Raw genomic sequence first — 16,955 nt, forward strand, 5'->3', positions numbered from 1 at the left:
CGGGGTCCCCGAGGCACGGGGGGCGGGGGGCGGGGGGGTGCATATATCTTAATTTTATTGTTTACTTTTTGCTCTTCTCTTTATGGACAAAACAATACATGTATCCTTAAATTGATTTCATGATACATTTTTGAAACTGGATTTTTTTTTTTGAAACATAATTAATTTCATGATACATGAATTAAGATAATTCTTGTATCACAAAAATCTAAGAAGGCCTTTTCTTTCCAATGCAAAGCTCATTTTCGAACACCGTAAATCTTGTGGTTGGAATTCACAAAACATTCTTCGGCATTTCAATCTTGAGTAAACTTCTTCCTCCTGGAGTGCCAATAACAATGTTGTCTCCTCCTCTTCTTCTTCTTAATCACCATCATTAGCCTTTGTTTCTAGAAACCAAACTTTTTCATTTGGTGATTTTTTTGCAATATCTACATTTCAAAGGGGGTGGATGATGGGATCTTTCCTTTTTTTTTCAATGGTTGTGAGTGAGATACATTTTTCTTCTTGTATCTTTTGCCTTTTTCCCAAAAGCTTTACCTTTTTTGAAGAGCTTGGGTTGATCATATTATTGACTTATCTAGCTCATGAGCGATTCCATGATACCTCATACTTCTTTGTTCTTGTGCCTCAAGGGCACTAATAAATTTTGCAAAAATCATCTTTGCTATTACCCTTCGGGGTGGCCCAGTGGTTTGGGTTGGGACTTCCATGTTGGAGGTCTCAAGTTCGAAACCCTTTGCCATCGAAAGCAAGGGGTTTGCCTTCTGGGTCGAGCTCGTCGCACCGGGCTTGCCTAGTGTGGGTTACCTCTCCTATGTGGTTTGCGAGCTATTGCATAGGAGCGGAGGTTTTATCCTGTTCACATCCAAAGGGTAGCAGCTGCGAGTTTCCCTTGTCATAAAAAAAAATAAAAAATCATCTTTGCAATATCCATAAAATCCTCCGAGGAAGAGATTTTCAATGCAAAATTTTTAGGCGAACTATCGAGGACTTTCTCGACAATCCTTTCTTTCAAAAGATCCTTGCCTAATATTTGGATTTGACTCGCAAGTTTCATCAACTTGTTTGGGTATTACGTCTCTCCATCGACCATTTTAATTTTTCAAGTTGTCTCTTCAAAGTGATAATATTAATATTTCTAATTCTATCTGACCGTTGATTAAGTCTACCAATCTTTTCATATTTCATTAAGAGAAAAGCAAGACATACTCTTTACAAAAATTGCTTCTGACAGTGAATTATGTATATGTGTTAGAGCCTTTTCTTAATGAAGTAATTAGTTCTATTGCATGCATCAAGTAGATGCATCATAGTTACAAAAACAAAGTAGGAAAAGGTCAGCTCTCCTCTTTACATTGTTAGTTAAAAAAGCCAGAGCTGACAAAAGTTAAGAAATGAATCAGGGAAATCTAGAGGGGATAAATAAACCCAACTATACAAATACATGAATAAACCTTTTCAAGATTTGTAGGTAGTTGATATTCCATCAAAGCATCTTCTATTCCTTTCGTTCCAGATACTCCGAAAAATGGCTGCAGGTATCATCTTCCAGATTCTCTTGATGGTGCTATCAACTTCTTGCAATTCTAGCTTATCTATACATCCCTGATAATCGATATTCTGAGGCATGACCCATTTGTGACCAATAAGACCTAAAAACATACTCCATAGGATCTGCTGCAAATAGGTGGTTTGTGTGTTTCTGCTTCCTTCATGCACATATAACATCTGTTTGCCATTTGAAGTTTCCTTCTGGCCAGACCGTCTTGGGTCAGGCAAGCTCCATGAAGTGCAATCCAGCTGAAGCAACTAATCTTCGGGGGCAACTTGATCTTCATATAAGCTTCCAAGGCCAGTGGTTGTAATTGCATTTTGTGGGCCTAGAAGCTTGAATGCTGCTATAACTGAGAACTTCCCATCCCCTTTTGCTCCCCAATTGAGTTGGTTTAGTGTTTCACTGTTAACTGCAACATTGTGAAGTGTTGCTAGTATGCTGACCAACTCTTCCATTTCCCAATCCGGTATGTTCATTCTACGGATGATGTTCCATGAATTCCCTTCTCTATATTGCTGGATAGTAGAGTTTGGCTCTCTTGCTATCTGAAACGTGTTAGATCCTTAACTCTTTTCTTTTTATTAGCTTTAGAATTTGGAGGTGACAAACTATCAGATTCTTAGACAACTCAAGTGACTTCCCCCGTCTCCGTTACCTCCCATAAATTTTAGCTTAAAGCTTTTATCTTCACTAACCTTTATTTATCGAAAAAAAACTTTGATTTTCATTACCCATGGTTGGTAGTTCTCTCTGCATACATGAACATGTTGCTGACGTGAATTTGATGAAGACATGTTTTTTAGTTCTTTCAAAATCTTTCAACAAGATCTCCTTGCCTTAGTTTCTCAATTCTCACAAGTAATTTAAGGCAATAGGCTTTGATAGAAAATGTGTTTCAAAATGCTAAACATTTGGGGTCCAGGGTTTGGGGGGTGGGGTGAAGGAGTGCTCTTTAATCACTCAACTTCTCTTGAAGACAATTAGAGGAGGTGATTCTTCTTTATTTCACTCAACTTGCTTAACAGCCAAAGTGCCTAGGTATTTATTGGACTTCTTTTAACATGTGTATATCGTTAAATTAATTTTCCTAATACACAAATTAATATAATTCATGTATCACAAAAACTCTGAGAAAGCAAAAGTTTATTCACCAACAAAATGATCTAAGGTGTTCCTGCTATTAAATACCCATGTAAATTGTCTTTGTTACTTTACCTCACACATGTGCGTTATTATTGAAAGACATCTCTTCGTTGCTTAAAGAAATGATGCTATGGGTTAACACTTCATAGGTTAGTTAATGTGCCATTCAACTAATGACTTGCAAACTAAAAAAGATGAAAAATATTTTTCTTTGAATCTCAAATTTGAAAAGCTGGAGTGATACCAATATTATCGAATAATGGGTGTTAAAATCAGTTGTTTAAATTAGAATTTAATTATTATAATACTAAATTCATATACATTGATACTCCATATCTGAAAAAAGTGCACACTTTAAGCTCTAAGGAGCTTGCCGCTTTAAGTCCTTTTCACATTTAAAAATAATTATTGACTTTAGATTCATACAACTATAACATATTTTCCCCATTTTTATTTTTCTGCTTTCATTTATGCGGGTGGTTCAATTCATAACATTCCTTTCTTGTTCGAGATTGAATGTCTGTAAGATCTTTGCTAGAAACTCGAGGAACTACGATTTGATGTTAGCTCCATTATTCATAAATATTCTTATTTTTGGAACAGCATGTGTCCAACAATCAACACCTATTAAACTACATCGTTATTTCCTTTCTCATGACTAGCTAAGTTACAACTTTATTGTGTTCCTCTGAGATTAATATGTTGATGTTTCTGGTAATTTTTCTCTTGTTCAAAAAAACATATGGATTAATAACTTATATTGGAATACTGCTTGTGAATAGGTCCTCCAACGCAGACATGGAACGGCTTCTGCTGGGCTAACAATTAAAGAACTAAATGACTTTCTTGATCACTTGGCCTCAAGTGAAAACAGGTGATGAAGGTTTAGTATTTGTGTATATTTTATCTTTATGATTTCCATTGCTATAGATTACCATTTTTTTTGGATGAGTGTGTTTGGTCCAAATAATATGGTTTCTAGTTTTCTCATGTTTGATAAGTCAAATGTTTTTGGAAAACATTTTCCTTAAAATAAAGAAAAATAACTGTTCTAGAAGTAGGAAAAATAAGTTGAATAAGTGACAACACACGCTAAGTAGATAGGAGGTAGGAAGTAGGAGTAAGCAGGAATTAGGATTAGGATTAGGATGTCGGATTAGGAATAGAAATAAGATTAGGAGGTAGGATTACGATTAGGATTAGAATTAGAATTAGGATAATGAGGTAAAATTAGGATTAGGATTAGGAGGTACGATTAGGATTAGGATTAATATTAGAGTTAAGATTTAGGATTATGATGTAGGATTACAATTATGAGGTAAGATTAGGATTAGGAGGTAGGATTAGGGTTAAGATTTAGGATTTAGGATTAGGAGGTAGGATTAGGAATTAGGACTAGAATTTAGCATTAGGATTAGGATTAGGAGTCGGATTAGAATTAGGATTAGGATTAGGATTAGGAGTCAGATTAGGATTAGGATTAGGATTAGGGTTAGGACTATGATTAGGAGTAGGAGTAGGAGTAGGAGTAGGATTAGGAGGTAGGATTAGGATTAGGAGGTAGGATTAGAATTAGGATTAGGAGGTAGGATTAGGAGGTAGGATTAAGAGGTAGGATCATGAGGTAGGATTAAGAGGTAGGATCATGAGGTAGGATCATGAGGTAGGATTAAGAATTAGGATTAGGATTAGGAGGTAGGATTAAGTAGCAAGGGACGGTAGCAGTAGGAGGGGATGGTAGCAGTAGGTGGTAGTTGGTGGCAGGTAGCAGTAGCAGGACAATAGCAATAGGTGGTAGCAATAGCAGGAGCTATTAGCAGAAGTTGGAGGAGGTAGCAAGGGACAATAGTAGCAGCAGTAGGATTAAGTAGCAAGGGACGGTAGCAGTAGGAGGGGATGGTAGCAGTAGGTGGTAGCTGGTGGCAGGTAGCAGTAGCAGGACAATAGCAATAGGTGTGATCGTAAGCTATGTCCTCCATCACGATCTCGAATGAAACTATCCATGGAGTCGTGCGCCGTGGTAGCAATAGCAGGAGCTATTAGCAGAAGTTGAAGGAGGTAGCAAGGGACAATAGTAGCAGTAGTAGGATTAAGTAGCAAGGGACGGTAGAAGTAGGAGGGGATGGTAGCAGTAAGTGGTAGCTGATGGCAGGTAGCAGTAGCAGGACAATAGGAATAGGTGGTAGCAATAGCAGGAGCTATTAGCAGAAGTTGGAGGAGGTAGCAAGGGACAATAGTAGCAGTAGTAGGAGCTATAGGAGGTAGCAAATAATAATAGTAGGGGCGGGAGTAGTAGTAGTAGCAGGATCTTTAGGTGGTAGTAGGGGACAATAGCAGTAGTTGTAGCAGGAGCTTTAGGAGGTAGCAATGGATAGTAGCAGTAGTAGTAGTAGCAACAATAGCTGGAGCTATAGGATGTAGCAGTAGCAGGCTTATCAGTAGGAGTAGGAGTAAGACTACGAGCAGTAGCGGGAGGTAGGAGTAGGAGTAGGATTAGGATTAGGCAAACAGTAATAGTAGCAGTAGAGGGAGTTGTAGGAGGTAACAGTAGTAGGGGACAGTAGCACTGCTATAAGAGGTAAGCAGAGAACAATTGCAGTAGCTGTAGCAGGAGCTGTAAGAGGTAGCAAAAGCAGGGGCCAGTAGTAGTAGGTGGTAGCAGGTAGCAGTATTAGGGACAATAATAGTAGGTGGTAGCAGTAGCAGGAGCTGTTAGCAGAAGTTGTAAGAGGTAGCAAGGGACAGTAGCAGTAGCAGGAGTTGTAGGAGGTAGCAGTAGCAATAGTAGTAGTAAGGGATAGTAGTAATAGCAGTAGAATGAGCTTTAGATGGTAGCAGGGGACAGTAGCAGGAGCTTTAGATGGTAGCAGGAGTTGTAGGAGGTAGGGATACTAACAATAGCATGAGCTTTAGGTGGTAGCAGGTAGTACTAGCAGAGGACAGCAGCAGTAGCAGGAATTGTTGGTGGTAGCAGGGGACAGTAGCAATAGCAGTAGTAGGAGCTGTAGTTGGTAGCAGGGGAAAGTAAAAGTAGCAGGTAGAAGTAGCAGTAGCAGGAATTGTTGGTGGTAGCAGGGGACAGTAGCAATAGCAATAGCTGGAGCTGTAGTTGGTAGCAGGGGAAAGTAGAAGTAGCAGGTAGAAGTAGGAGTAGCAATAGCAGGAGCAGGAACTGTAGGTGGTAGCAGGGTACAGTAGCAGTAGCCTGACAATAGCAGTAGCTGGAGCTGTAGGAGATAGGAGATAGCAGGAGCATGGCATGCTTATGAGTAGGAGTAGGAGTAGGAGTAGGAGCGGGAGCGGAAGGTAGTAGTAAGAGTATTAGGATTCATATTAGGCAAACAATAGTAGAAGCAGTAGTAGAACTTGTGGCAGGCAAAAATAGTAGGGGCAGTAGCAGTAGCATTAGCATTAGCATGAGTTATAGGAGGTAGCAAGGCACAGTAGTAGTAGTGGTAGTAGTAGCAGTAGTAGGAGCTGTAGGAGGTAGCAGTAGAAGGCTTATGAGTAGGAGTAGAAGTAGGAGTAAGAGTAGGAGTACGATTAGAATTAGGATTAATATTAGGCAAACAGTAGTAGTAGTAGTAGCATGAGTTGTAGGAGGTAGTTGTAGTAGGGGACAATAGCAGTAACATTAGTTAGAGTTGTAGGAGTAAGAACGGGACGGTAGCAGTGGAAGGAGTTGTAAGAGGTAGCAGTAGCAGGGGACAGTAGCAGTAGGTGATAGCAGGGACAATAGCAGTATGTGGTAGTAATAGCAAGAGCTCTTAGAAGAAGTTGTAGGAGGTAGCAAGAGCTATAGGAGATAGCAAATAGTAATGCATGGGACAGTAGTAGTAGCACTAGCAGGAGCTTTAGGTGGTAGTAGGGGATACTAACGGTAGCAGGAGCTGTAGGAGGTAGCAGTAGAAGATTTGTAGTTGGTAGTAGGGGACAGTAGCAATAGAAGTAGAAGGAGATGTATTTGGTAGTAGGGGACAATAGCAGTAGCAGTAGCAGGAGCTGTAGGTGACAATAGCAGTAGCATGAGCTGTAGGTTGTAGCAGGGTACAATAGCAGGTTTTGTAAGAGGTAGCAGTTGGAGTTGGAGTAGTAGGATTATTAGGATTCGGATTAGGCAAACAGTAGTAGTAAAAGTAGCAGGAGTTGTAGGAGGGGGCAGTAGCAGTAGCAGGAGCTTTAGGATGTAGCAAGGGACAGTAGTAGTAGTAGCAGGAGCTGTTGGAGGTAGCAGTAGCAGGCTATGAGTAGGAGTAGGAGTAAGAGCGGGAGGTAGTAGTAGTAGTTGTAGGTTTAGAATTAGGATTGGGATAAGGACTAGGCAAACAATAGTAGTAGCAGTTGCAGGAGTTGTAGGAGGTAGCAGAGGACAATAGCAATAGTAGTAGTAGCAGTAGTAGGAGGTTGTAAGAGGTAGCAGTAGCAGTAGCAACAGACAGTAACAGTAGCAGTAGCAGGAGCTGATCCAATTAACAGTAATCGAAAGGATAATATCAACTAGGAGGCTGAACCTCGAAGAAGAAGATAGCTATATCAGGGCAATTCCGAGATAGAAGCTAAGAAGAACAGAGTAAAAAGAGAAGAGAAGAATTATCATATATCATTCAATGCCTTAAGAATTGTATTACATCTCTATTTATAGAGTTGAATTGAAAGCTAAAGCTACAATCTAATGAAATAACTGCTACTAACAAACTCTAACAAACAATGAACAGTGATAACTGTTTTTGTGACTAATGAACAGTAGTAACTACTTTTTAATATTCCTAATCATCTACGCTCATCTACGCATTGTATCAAAACCCACCAATGGAAACCACCCTTGTCCTCAAGGGTGCAATGCAGGAAACCTGTGCTGCAACTCATACAGGAACTCCCAAGTAGCCTGAGAAGCATCCAAACCAGACCATTGAACCAAGACTTGACACACAGCCTTATTACCCTTTTTGACCATCCGTCTCTCCAATATCGACTCAGGACTGGGACAATAAGGACTTGAAAGATGTAAAATAGGGGGATGATTAATGATTGTAAGCACCTCATAACACTTTTTAAGCTGAGAAACATGAAACATAGGATGAATAAGGACATCAGCAGGTAAAAGCAACTTGTAAGCTACTGCACCAACTCTAGAAAGTACCAAGGACCAAAATACTTTGCATCAAGCTTGTTGAAAGGCCTAGAAGCAACTGAAATCTGTCTGCAAGGTTGCAACTTCAAGTAAACCCAATCTCCTTCCATAAATTGCCTATCAGACTTGTGTTTGTTAGCTTTATCTCTCATGCTTTGTTGTGCTCTAGCTAAATGGAACTTGAGCAGGGCTATCACAGCCTCTCTAGCCTCTAGGGATCTATCAACCATGTCATTAGAAGACTCACCAGCTAAGTAAGGCAAGTGTATTGGTGGTTTTTGACCATACAAAACTTCAAAAGGTGTACATTTCAAAGTAGAGTGGTATGTAGTATTGTACCACCATTCAGCAAGTGGTAGTTGCGTAGCCCAAGTATGAGGACTATCAGAACAAAAACATCTCAAATATGTCTCTAAGGTTCTGTTAAGAACCTCTGTTTGACCATCAGTTTGAGGATGGTATCCTGTCGATTTATGTAGTAAGATCCCCTGTAATGTAAATAACTCTTGCCAAAAAGAACTCAAGAAAATGGGATCCCTGTCACTTACTATAGAAGCTGGCATACCATGCAATCTGAAAACATTGTCCAAAAAACACTGAGCTACAGATTCAACAGTATAAGGATGTGCAATAGCAATGAAGTGACCAGACTTACTGAATCTGTCCACCACTACTAAAATGACATCCTTCCCTTTGGACTTTGGAAGACCTTCAATGAAATCTAGATTGATATCAACCCATACACCATCAGGAACAGGTAATGGTTGAAGCAGTCCAGGGTAAGCTGATGTATCATACTTATGCCTTTGACAAATATCACATTTCTGAATAAAATTCCTAATGTCAGCTGCCAATGACTTCCAGTAGAAGAGGGATTGTAGCCTCTTAATAGTTGCATCCATACCTGCATGACCACCTTGTGGTGTTGAATGCCACAACTGAATAATGGATTGTCTTAACTACAAATCAGACCCTACTAGTCTGCCTTTCCACCTTAGTTGAGAACCAATCCAGGTATAGAATTTATAAGGCTTTGCCTGTAACTTAAGAATAACAGCTTGCAACTCAGCATCAGATGTCCATGTTAGGCTAATTCTCTCCAAAAGTGTATCATTAGGAGTCAAGAGTGAAATAGCCAACAACTCAGCACTTTGATTTCTTGACAATGCATCAACAGCCTTATTGTCAATCCCTTTCTTGAACTCAATAGTAAAATCAAAGGCCATCAATTTAGAAATACCAGCAGCTTGAAAATCAGTATGAATACTTTGTTCCAGGAGATGTTTTAGTGCCTTTTGATCAGTTCTCACAATGAAATGTCTTTCTAAGAGGTAATGAGACCACTTAGTAACTGCAAATATGATGGCTAATAGCTCTCTATCATACACACACATAGACTGATGTCTAGGTGCCAATGACTTACTGATATAGGCAATTGGATGCCCTTGCTGCATCAAGACAACACCAATTCCTGAACCACTTGCATCAGTCTCAATTATGAATGGTTTATCATAGTCTGGTAATGCTAAGACAGGTGCAGTCACTAGTGCATTTTTGAGAACATGAAAAGCTGTAGTAGCACCCTCATTCTACACAAACTTATCCTTCTTTAATAATTCAGTGAGAGGTTTAGCAATGGATCCAAAATTCAGAATGAACCTCCTATAATATCCTGTTAAAACCAAGAAACCCTCTCAGTTGTTTGATATTTGTAGGGACAGACCAAGCATGTACTGCAGAAATCTTCTTAGGATCAGTGGCTACCCCTTTAGCACTGATGAAATGACCTAGGTACTCTACCTCAGGTACCCCAAAAGCACACTTAGAACCTTTGGCAAACATCTGATGTTGCTTCATCAAATCAAACACAACTTGTAAATGGTTCGTTCACATGGGCTGACATATCCTTGCTGTACACCAATATATCATAAAAAAAAATCAGTACTGACCTCCTGAGGAGTGGTTTAAATACAACATTCATAAGACTCTGAAATGAAGAAGGTGCATTTGTAAGACCAAATGGCATAACCAGAAATTCATAATGTCCTTCATGAGTTTTAAAAGCTGTCTTATAGATATTTGTTTCCTTTATCCTTAATTGGTGGTAACCAGCTCTAAGATCAATACTTAGAAAACACTTCAGCTCCTCCTAGTTCATCTAACAAATCCTCAATGATAGGAATAGGAAACTTGTCCTTTACTGTCAGTTTGTTGAGATCTCTATAGTCTACACAAAGCCTCCAACTCCCATCCTTTCTTCCCAACAAGGACTACAGGTGAGGCATAGGGACTAGAACTAGGTTGTATCACACCTTGATCTAGCATTTCCTGCTTCTCAATAATATCTTTCTTCATTAAGGCCTTTTGTTAACAGGAGTAGCTGAGTCAATGAGTGGTATTTTGTGATCAAAGATGCCTCTATAAGGGGGCAATCTACTAGGCATATCAAAGAGGCACTTGTACTGTTCCATTAAAACAGTTAATGTAGGATGAATATCAGTACCTTGAGTTACTTGTATACTGTTGCTTTGCACATTAGAGGTTGCATCTGTCACCAAGGTTAGCATAAAGACCTGAACTAAATCAACACTCTTTTTGTTTAAGGATTGGGTCTTGGTGGTCTTGATCTGGCTACTGGCTCCCCTTAAAACATGTTTCCTCCCCAAATGCACAAACTCAATAGTTCTATTTCTGAAATCAAACAAAATCCTACCCAAAGTGTTTAACCACTGCACACCCAGCACTATGTCAACATTCCCTAATGGTAGTAGTAGGAAATCAGAAGAAAAAGTTGTACCCTGCAGTAACCACTTCAGATTTTTACACACTGCAGCAGTTTGAACCTTCCTACCATCAGCCACACTAACTGATTGCTCATGTATAGGCAAAGCTTACAACCTAACTTCCTTGCCATTGACTCATTAATGAAATTATGAGTACTACCTGTATCAATAAGCACCTGTAAGGGTTGTTTTTCATGGTATCCAGTTACTCTAATTGTTTGATACCCTGTACTTCCAGTAAATGCTTGTAAGGAAATTGTCATGCACTCATCCACTTCTAACACATCTTCCTCCATGATTACCTCCCCATCCTCCAGAACTTCAACCAAATATAATTGTTTCTTGGATTTACAAACATGCCCAGGCATATACTTCTCATCACACAAGAAGCATAGTTTTTTAGCCCTTTTCTCATTCATCTCAGCAGCAGTCAATAATCTTCTACCAGTATTACCATTATTGAACCTGTTAGCATTAGGTTCATAAGGTTTCTTGATAGTTATGCTAGAGAAAGTAGGTTTTTGTACACCCTGAAACCTAGATGGAGTAGGGAGAAGACCATTCTGATTCCTGCTATTTCTAATTCCCCAAGACTTAGCCTGAGCATCAAAAACCTCTTCCTGCAACTTAGCTAACTTGTAGGAAGCGCATTCTAACAGCCTTGTTGAGCTCAATTTTTAACCTTCAGCATTTTCGTTTGACAAATTAACACCATTCAATAACCTATCAAACTCAGCCTGATATAGAACATCCTCAGTTTGTTGTAGATTTTTAAGTGCTTCCATGGAATCTTCAAATTCTTCCCCAAATCTTTCATTAACAGCCAACACATACTCAGACCAAGAAGGGTCTATAACTGAGTTCCTAGACTTCTAGTATGATCTATGCCAAGCAATAGCTTCACCATCCAAATGGATAGAAGCTACTCTCACCCTCTGATCATATGGAACTTCATCTATGGCAAAAAACTGATCCACCTTATATAACCATGCCCTCAAATCCGACCCCGAAAATCTAGGAAAATCAAGTTTAGAACATCGGGTAAGAAATTTACCATTAGAATTTTGGAAATTCCCAGCTGCATTGCAAAACCCCTGTTCTCTGTTTCCACCCACAAATGATTCATCTCTATTTTGATCCATCTCCTTGTCCTTCTGTTTCGCATTTCCTAGGGCTTGCTTCAACTCCATTAATTCCTTATCTGTCTGTACATTTCTATCATTGATATTCACCATACATTCCATTAACTTCTGCAATTGTTCCTGTATTTGAGACAATTTTCCCTCCATTTCCTCTGAAGATTTGTCTTGATTTTTTTCCCTAGCAACCATGATTTCTTAGCCGAGGACCAACAACTTTGATACCAATTGATCCAATTAACAGTAATCGGAAGGATAATATCAACTAAGAGGCTGAACCTCGAAGAAGAAGATAGCTATATCAGGGCAATTCCGAGATAGAAGCTAAGAAGAACAGAGTAAAAGAGAGAAGAGAAGAATTATCAATGTATCATTCAATGCCTTAACAATTGTATTACATCTCTATTTATAGAGTTGAATTGAAAGCTAAAGCTACAATCTAATGAAATAACTGCTCTAACAAACTCTAACAAACAATGAACAGTGATAACTATTTTTGTGACTAATGAACAGTAGTAACTACTTTTTAATATTCCTAATCATCTACGCTCATCTACGCATTGTATCAGGATCAAGGGCAGGGGAATGCTTATGAGTAGAGTAGGAGTAGGGGCAGACTTAGGAGTAGGAGTAGGAGTAGGAGGGGGAGGAGCAGAAGCAGGGGTAGAATGTAGGAGGTAGCAAGTACCTGATAGACTAGTCAATGTGCATGCAAGTTGACCTTCGCAACTACTATTATTGAAAGAAAAACTATATCCTAGTGAAGGGATTAATGGATATTCATCCCTTTTTGTGATAACACCGTTGGATATCCTATCTTAGATTTGACTCATTGGATCTGGTTGTGAATTTGTTTTTCATTAAAAGATAACTCACTATTGAACAATGTAAAATGGTGTAACAAAAAAAGAATGATAAGAGCTGTCTATGTCCCAAAATTATCGGAGCAATCTATGTCCCAAAAGTCAAGGACCTTAAAAACCCAATGAGTTGGCTTTGATGGGATTTTGCGTTCCCACTTCCCATTTGATAGTACTAAGTTCATCTACGTGAAACAAGTGTTGACATGGTTTCTGGGTGATTTCCAGCCTAAAGATCAACCTCAGTAAATATGAGATCTTCCTCATTGGCAAGGTAGAGAATATTGAGGCCCTACCTACCCTTCGGGGTGGCCCAGTGGTTTGGGCTTGGGACTTCCATGTTGGAGGTCTCAAGTTCGAAACCCCTTGCCAGCGAAAGCAAGGGCGCCTTTTGGGTCGAGCTCATCGCACTGCGCTTGCCTAGTGCGGGTTACCTCTCCTATGTGGTTTGCAAGCTATTGCATAGAGGCGGGGGTTTTACCCTGTGCGCACCCAATGGGTAGCGGCTGCGGGTTCCCTTGTCATAAAAAAAAGAATATTGAGGCCCTAACTTATGTGTTAAAAATTGTGAGGTTGGGGCTCTTTCCATGACTTATCTTGGCTTACCCTTAGGAGTATCTACAAAGGACCAAGCAACTTGAAACTCGGTGATAGAAAGGGTAGAGAAGTGGCTTGCTAGTTGGCAAATAGGTACTTACAAAAGGGGGAAATGAAGTGTTAATCAAGAGCACGTTAGTATACATATTTTATGTCATTGCTTCATGCTCTGCTCAGTGTTACGGGGAAGTTGCATAAACTTCAAAGGTTTTTCCATGGCATGGTTTAAGCAGGAAGGGAAAAGTTCCGCCTAGTAAATTAGGAGTTTGCACCACTCCATAGTGTTGGGACTTGGGATTATTGATCTAAGGGGTTGTTTGGTTCGCTGTCTAAGTTATCCCTAGTCTTGGGATTATAATCATTGGACTAATTCATCTCACCTGGGAGATGGGATAAAATAATACCAAGTTGGAAACAATGAAGAAACTCATAAATTTAATTTTTATCATAGTAGTGGAAACAATGAAGAAACTCATAAATTTATTTTTTATCATAGTAGTGGAAACAATGAAACTCATGGAAATGAAGTAATGAGATTTCAAGGATAACGGAGGGATATCATGACACTCGGAATGTAATACATGAACACTTCACCACTTTCATGTGTAATTGAAGGCAGAATTCACTTATTGAAAAGATTAATCAGATTTGAAAAACCTTGCCTGGGGAGAACAAATAGAAATTAGTTTTACGGACCTTAATCGCTCTAATAGATCCAAAGGAAAAACCCAAATTTTAAAGATCCCCCAAATCCTCATTTGAACCCTTGAGAAGGGTTTTCTTGAAAACCCTATGTTTTAGAGTAGAATCTCATTAAGAACCCATATACGAGTGTAAGAATAGAGAATAGTCGTGCTAGGGCTTGGAGAAGTGAAGAATGCGATAAAAATGTGAAGTAGTGAAACTTTCCATCACCTACTGTACAAAGATGAAAAGAAATGCCATGACCATCTTTCTGCTCTTTGTGATATTCTATACTAAACTTCTTTGTTTTAATGAAATGTTTCTGATACCTAAGAGCTCAACATTTCAGTTACCATAGTTTCAGACATGGTGCTACTTATCCACACCTAGACTTGTTGTATTGTTAAACCTTAGATCTGTCATTTGTTGCATTGTTAACTTAAAGCCTAGCTTGTGGAATGCATACTTCAGTTGTAGATTATGAATACTTCAGTTGTAGAGTTCGGTTGCTTCTTTTAGTGACCATTATTTTAGAAAGAACTTGATCAGATACTTTGTTGCTCCATTATTTACAATTCACCTAGCTTGTTATCCTTACGCTTCACGAAGGTATATTTTATTGTTTTATCAGAGCAGAGAAGACTTCAATTCTGTCTGATCTAATCAGGAAAACACATGCTCAAGAAATGAAATGGATTATAATGATAATTCTCAAAGGTTTGATATTTTCTTGCCAATGCTTAAACTCTAGGATCTCCTTCGGCCAATGATGTCAATTTGCCACTGATTTTGTATCATTTAGATCTGAAGTTGGGAATTAGTGAAAAGAGCATCTTTTACTAATTCCATCCAGATGCAGAGGACTTGCTCAATGTCACATGCGATTTTAAACTAGTTTGTGAAAAGTTGAGGGACAGAAGTCAACGGCATAAACACCAGGTTTGCTTCCTGTTCTCATATTGAACCTTATGACATACTTCTTATCGTGACTTGGTACTTTTGGTAGAGATAATGGATCTTCCACCAGTTGATTTTAAAGTAAATTTTAAAATCTCATCGTTTTTACCTTGGTGACTAAGGTATTGGCCTACAATTTGGTAGATATTTGTTCATTGCTTGCATTTGGTGACAATTCCTATAGTAACTTCTTGTCCAAGAGATGAGCAAATGCTTTATTTCCTTAATGAGAGCTATGTTGCGCGGACTCTTCATATTTGCAGGCGAACCCGTCTCGATGCGACACTAGTGCGGGCGCGGGTGCGGGGTGTGTGTCGAATTCGGTCAATCCAATTCGGACACTTTGACCGAAGCCGAGAAAAGATTTGGGGAAGAAAAAATCAGTTTCCAACGACGTAAAGAGCACAAAGCTTGAAAAAGTACATAGAAGAGAAGAAAGAAGAGAAAATCAGTTTTCGGCGACGTAAAGAGAACAAAGCTTGAAAAAGTACAAAGAAGAGAAGAAAGAAGAGAAAATCAGTTTCTGACGACATAAAGAGGACAAAGCTTGAAAAAGTATAGAGAAGAGAAGAAAGAAGAGAAAATCAGTTTTCGGCGACGGCGACGTAAAGAGGACAAAGTTGAAAAAGTACAAAGAAGAGAAGAAAGAAGAGTTTTTTCTTGAAAGAGTAAAGGAAATACAGAGTCTTGTTTTTTATCTTTCTTGAAAATATATGTACACAATTACATACACGGTCTCTTGAAAAAAAGAAAGCTCAAAAAGTCTTCCAAGTACAGTAGCGTCAGAAAGATGACATCCCATCAGCCATCAACTAGTCCAAAAATCTTTCCATTCTCACCAACTTACATGTATAAAGAAAATAGGAAAAGAGACGTTAGAAAAGGAGAGAAGGAAACACTATTTTCAAAGATAAATATTTTGTCCATATAAATAGGACGAGTTGGATTGAAAAATGGGATCTAACAATATTATAGAGATTTTTTATTTGAATGGTGCTTTATGTGTAAATATTTACTTGCATGAAATAATTACTGATTAATATTACTATTATTAAGTAAATATTTTTAAATACATGCTAATAATTTACATTAAATTTGAATCAAATTCTAATTTGGATTAATTTTTTTAATTTAATTTTGGATTAATATTTATATTGATTGATTTCTTGTTTTGGTTTCAGATTCTAGAAAAAAGAAGAAGGGAGAAACCGAAAAACACCAAATAATAGAACCAAAAAAATTCAAATCGAAAAGAGAAAAATCAAACCAAACCAAATCAAGTTTCACTCACAATATAATATCCAGATCAAGGATCATGTCTCTCTAGATCACTTAATTCTTCCTATCAATACAAGCGCTTTAAGGATCCCGTCTTACTAGCTTTAAGGATCCCGTCTTACTAGTTTTTCGACACGTGCGTTGCACGTGATTACAAATTCAGAAAATATATGTTATAGTAAATAGTATTTCTTATTTAAACGAAGATTCGAATAATAAGTTTTGTACAAAATAATATTGCAGATTCTTTTGTGAATGTTCAATGCGGATAACCATATATATCTCTTATTCACGAGAACCTATAAAGATGGTCAATGAAGTATTTTATTAGTTAAATGTAATAATGTATATATTTATTTCAAGTTGATGAGGTTCAATCATGTAATTAGTCGTATCTTACTAATATTACCTTATAGACAATATTTGTTGTGCCTTTTCTTGTCAAAATATTTTTAGTTTAGCAAAGATTCTTATCAAATCACAACAACAACAATAATATTATACTCAATGTAATTCCCCAAGTGAAATCTGGTTCTTATTAAGTTGAATAATATAATATATAAACAAAGTTAATTCAGAAAGCAAGGTGGATTTTGAAGTTCTGATTTCGGTATTCAGTTTCTTTATCTTCTTACTTTTAACCACTTCCCTTTTTCTGATTTGTAAGCTAACTTTTCACTGAAAGGAATTTTGTAAATCCAAATATTTATGCTCCAGTTACCTCACTTTCCTCAGGTGCAACATCCTTTATTTTGGCCTATCTCCTTCCAAATCAACATCTTTTAGCCAATTCAATATTCAGATTAATGATAAACCAAGAATACT

The 16,955-nt window shown here is 38.2% G+C and overlaps 1 protein-coding gene and 1 long non-coding RNA gene across 2 annotated transcripts; one reads left to right on the top strand and one right to left on the bottom strand.

Moving 5' to 3' along the window:
• Positions 1-10,186: 10,186 nt before the first annotated feature.
• LOC107062060 (uncharacterized) lies at positions 10,187-11,946 on the bottom strand. The gene is made up of 4 exons (XM_015312276.1): positions 11,548-11,946; positions 11,298-11,487; positions 10,776-11,246; positions 10,187-10,698 (listed from the first exon to the last, which is right to left on the bottom strand). The coding sequence occupies exons 1-4, from the start codon at positions 11,944-11,946 to the stop codon at positions 10,187-10,189; spliced, it is 1,572 nt and encodes a 523-aa protein (XP_015167762.1).
• Positions 11,947-13,547: 1,601 nt separating this feature from the next.
• LOC102603539 (uncharacterized) lies at positions 13,548-15,823 on the top strand. The gene is made up of 3 exons (XR_367900.2): positions 13,548-14,612; positions 14,698-14,834; positions 15,116-15,823. It is a non-coding gene; the product is annotated as an uncharacterized lncRNA (long non-coding RNA).
• The last annotated feature ends 1,132 nt before the right edge of the window (positions 15,824-16,955 follow it).

The sequence above is a fragment of the Solanum tuberosum genome, unplaced genomic scaffold, assembly GCF_000226075.1.
Source record: "Solanum tuberosum cultivar DM 1-3 516 R44 unplaced genomic scaffold, SolTub_3.0 scf00193, whole genome shotgun sequence".
NCBI classification, from domain to species: domain Eukaryota; kingdom Viridiplantae; phylum Streptophyta; class Magnoliopsida; order Solanales; family Solanaceae; genus Solanum; species Solanum tuberosum.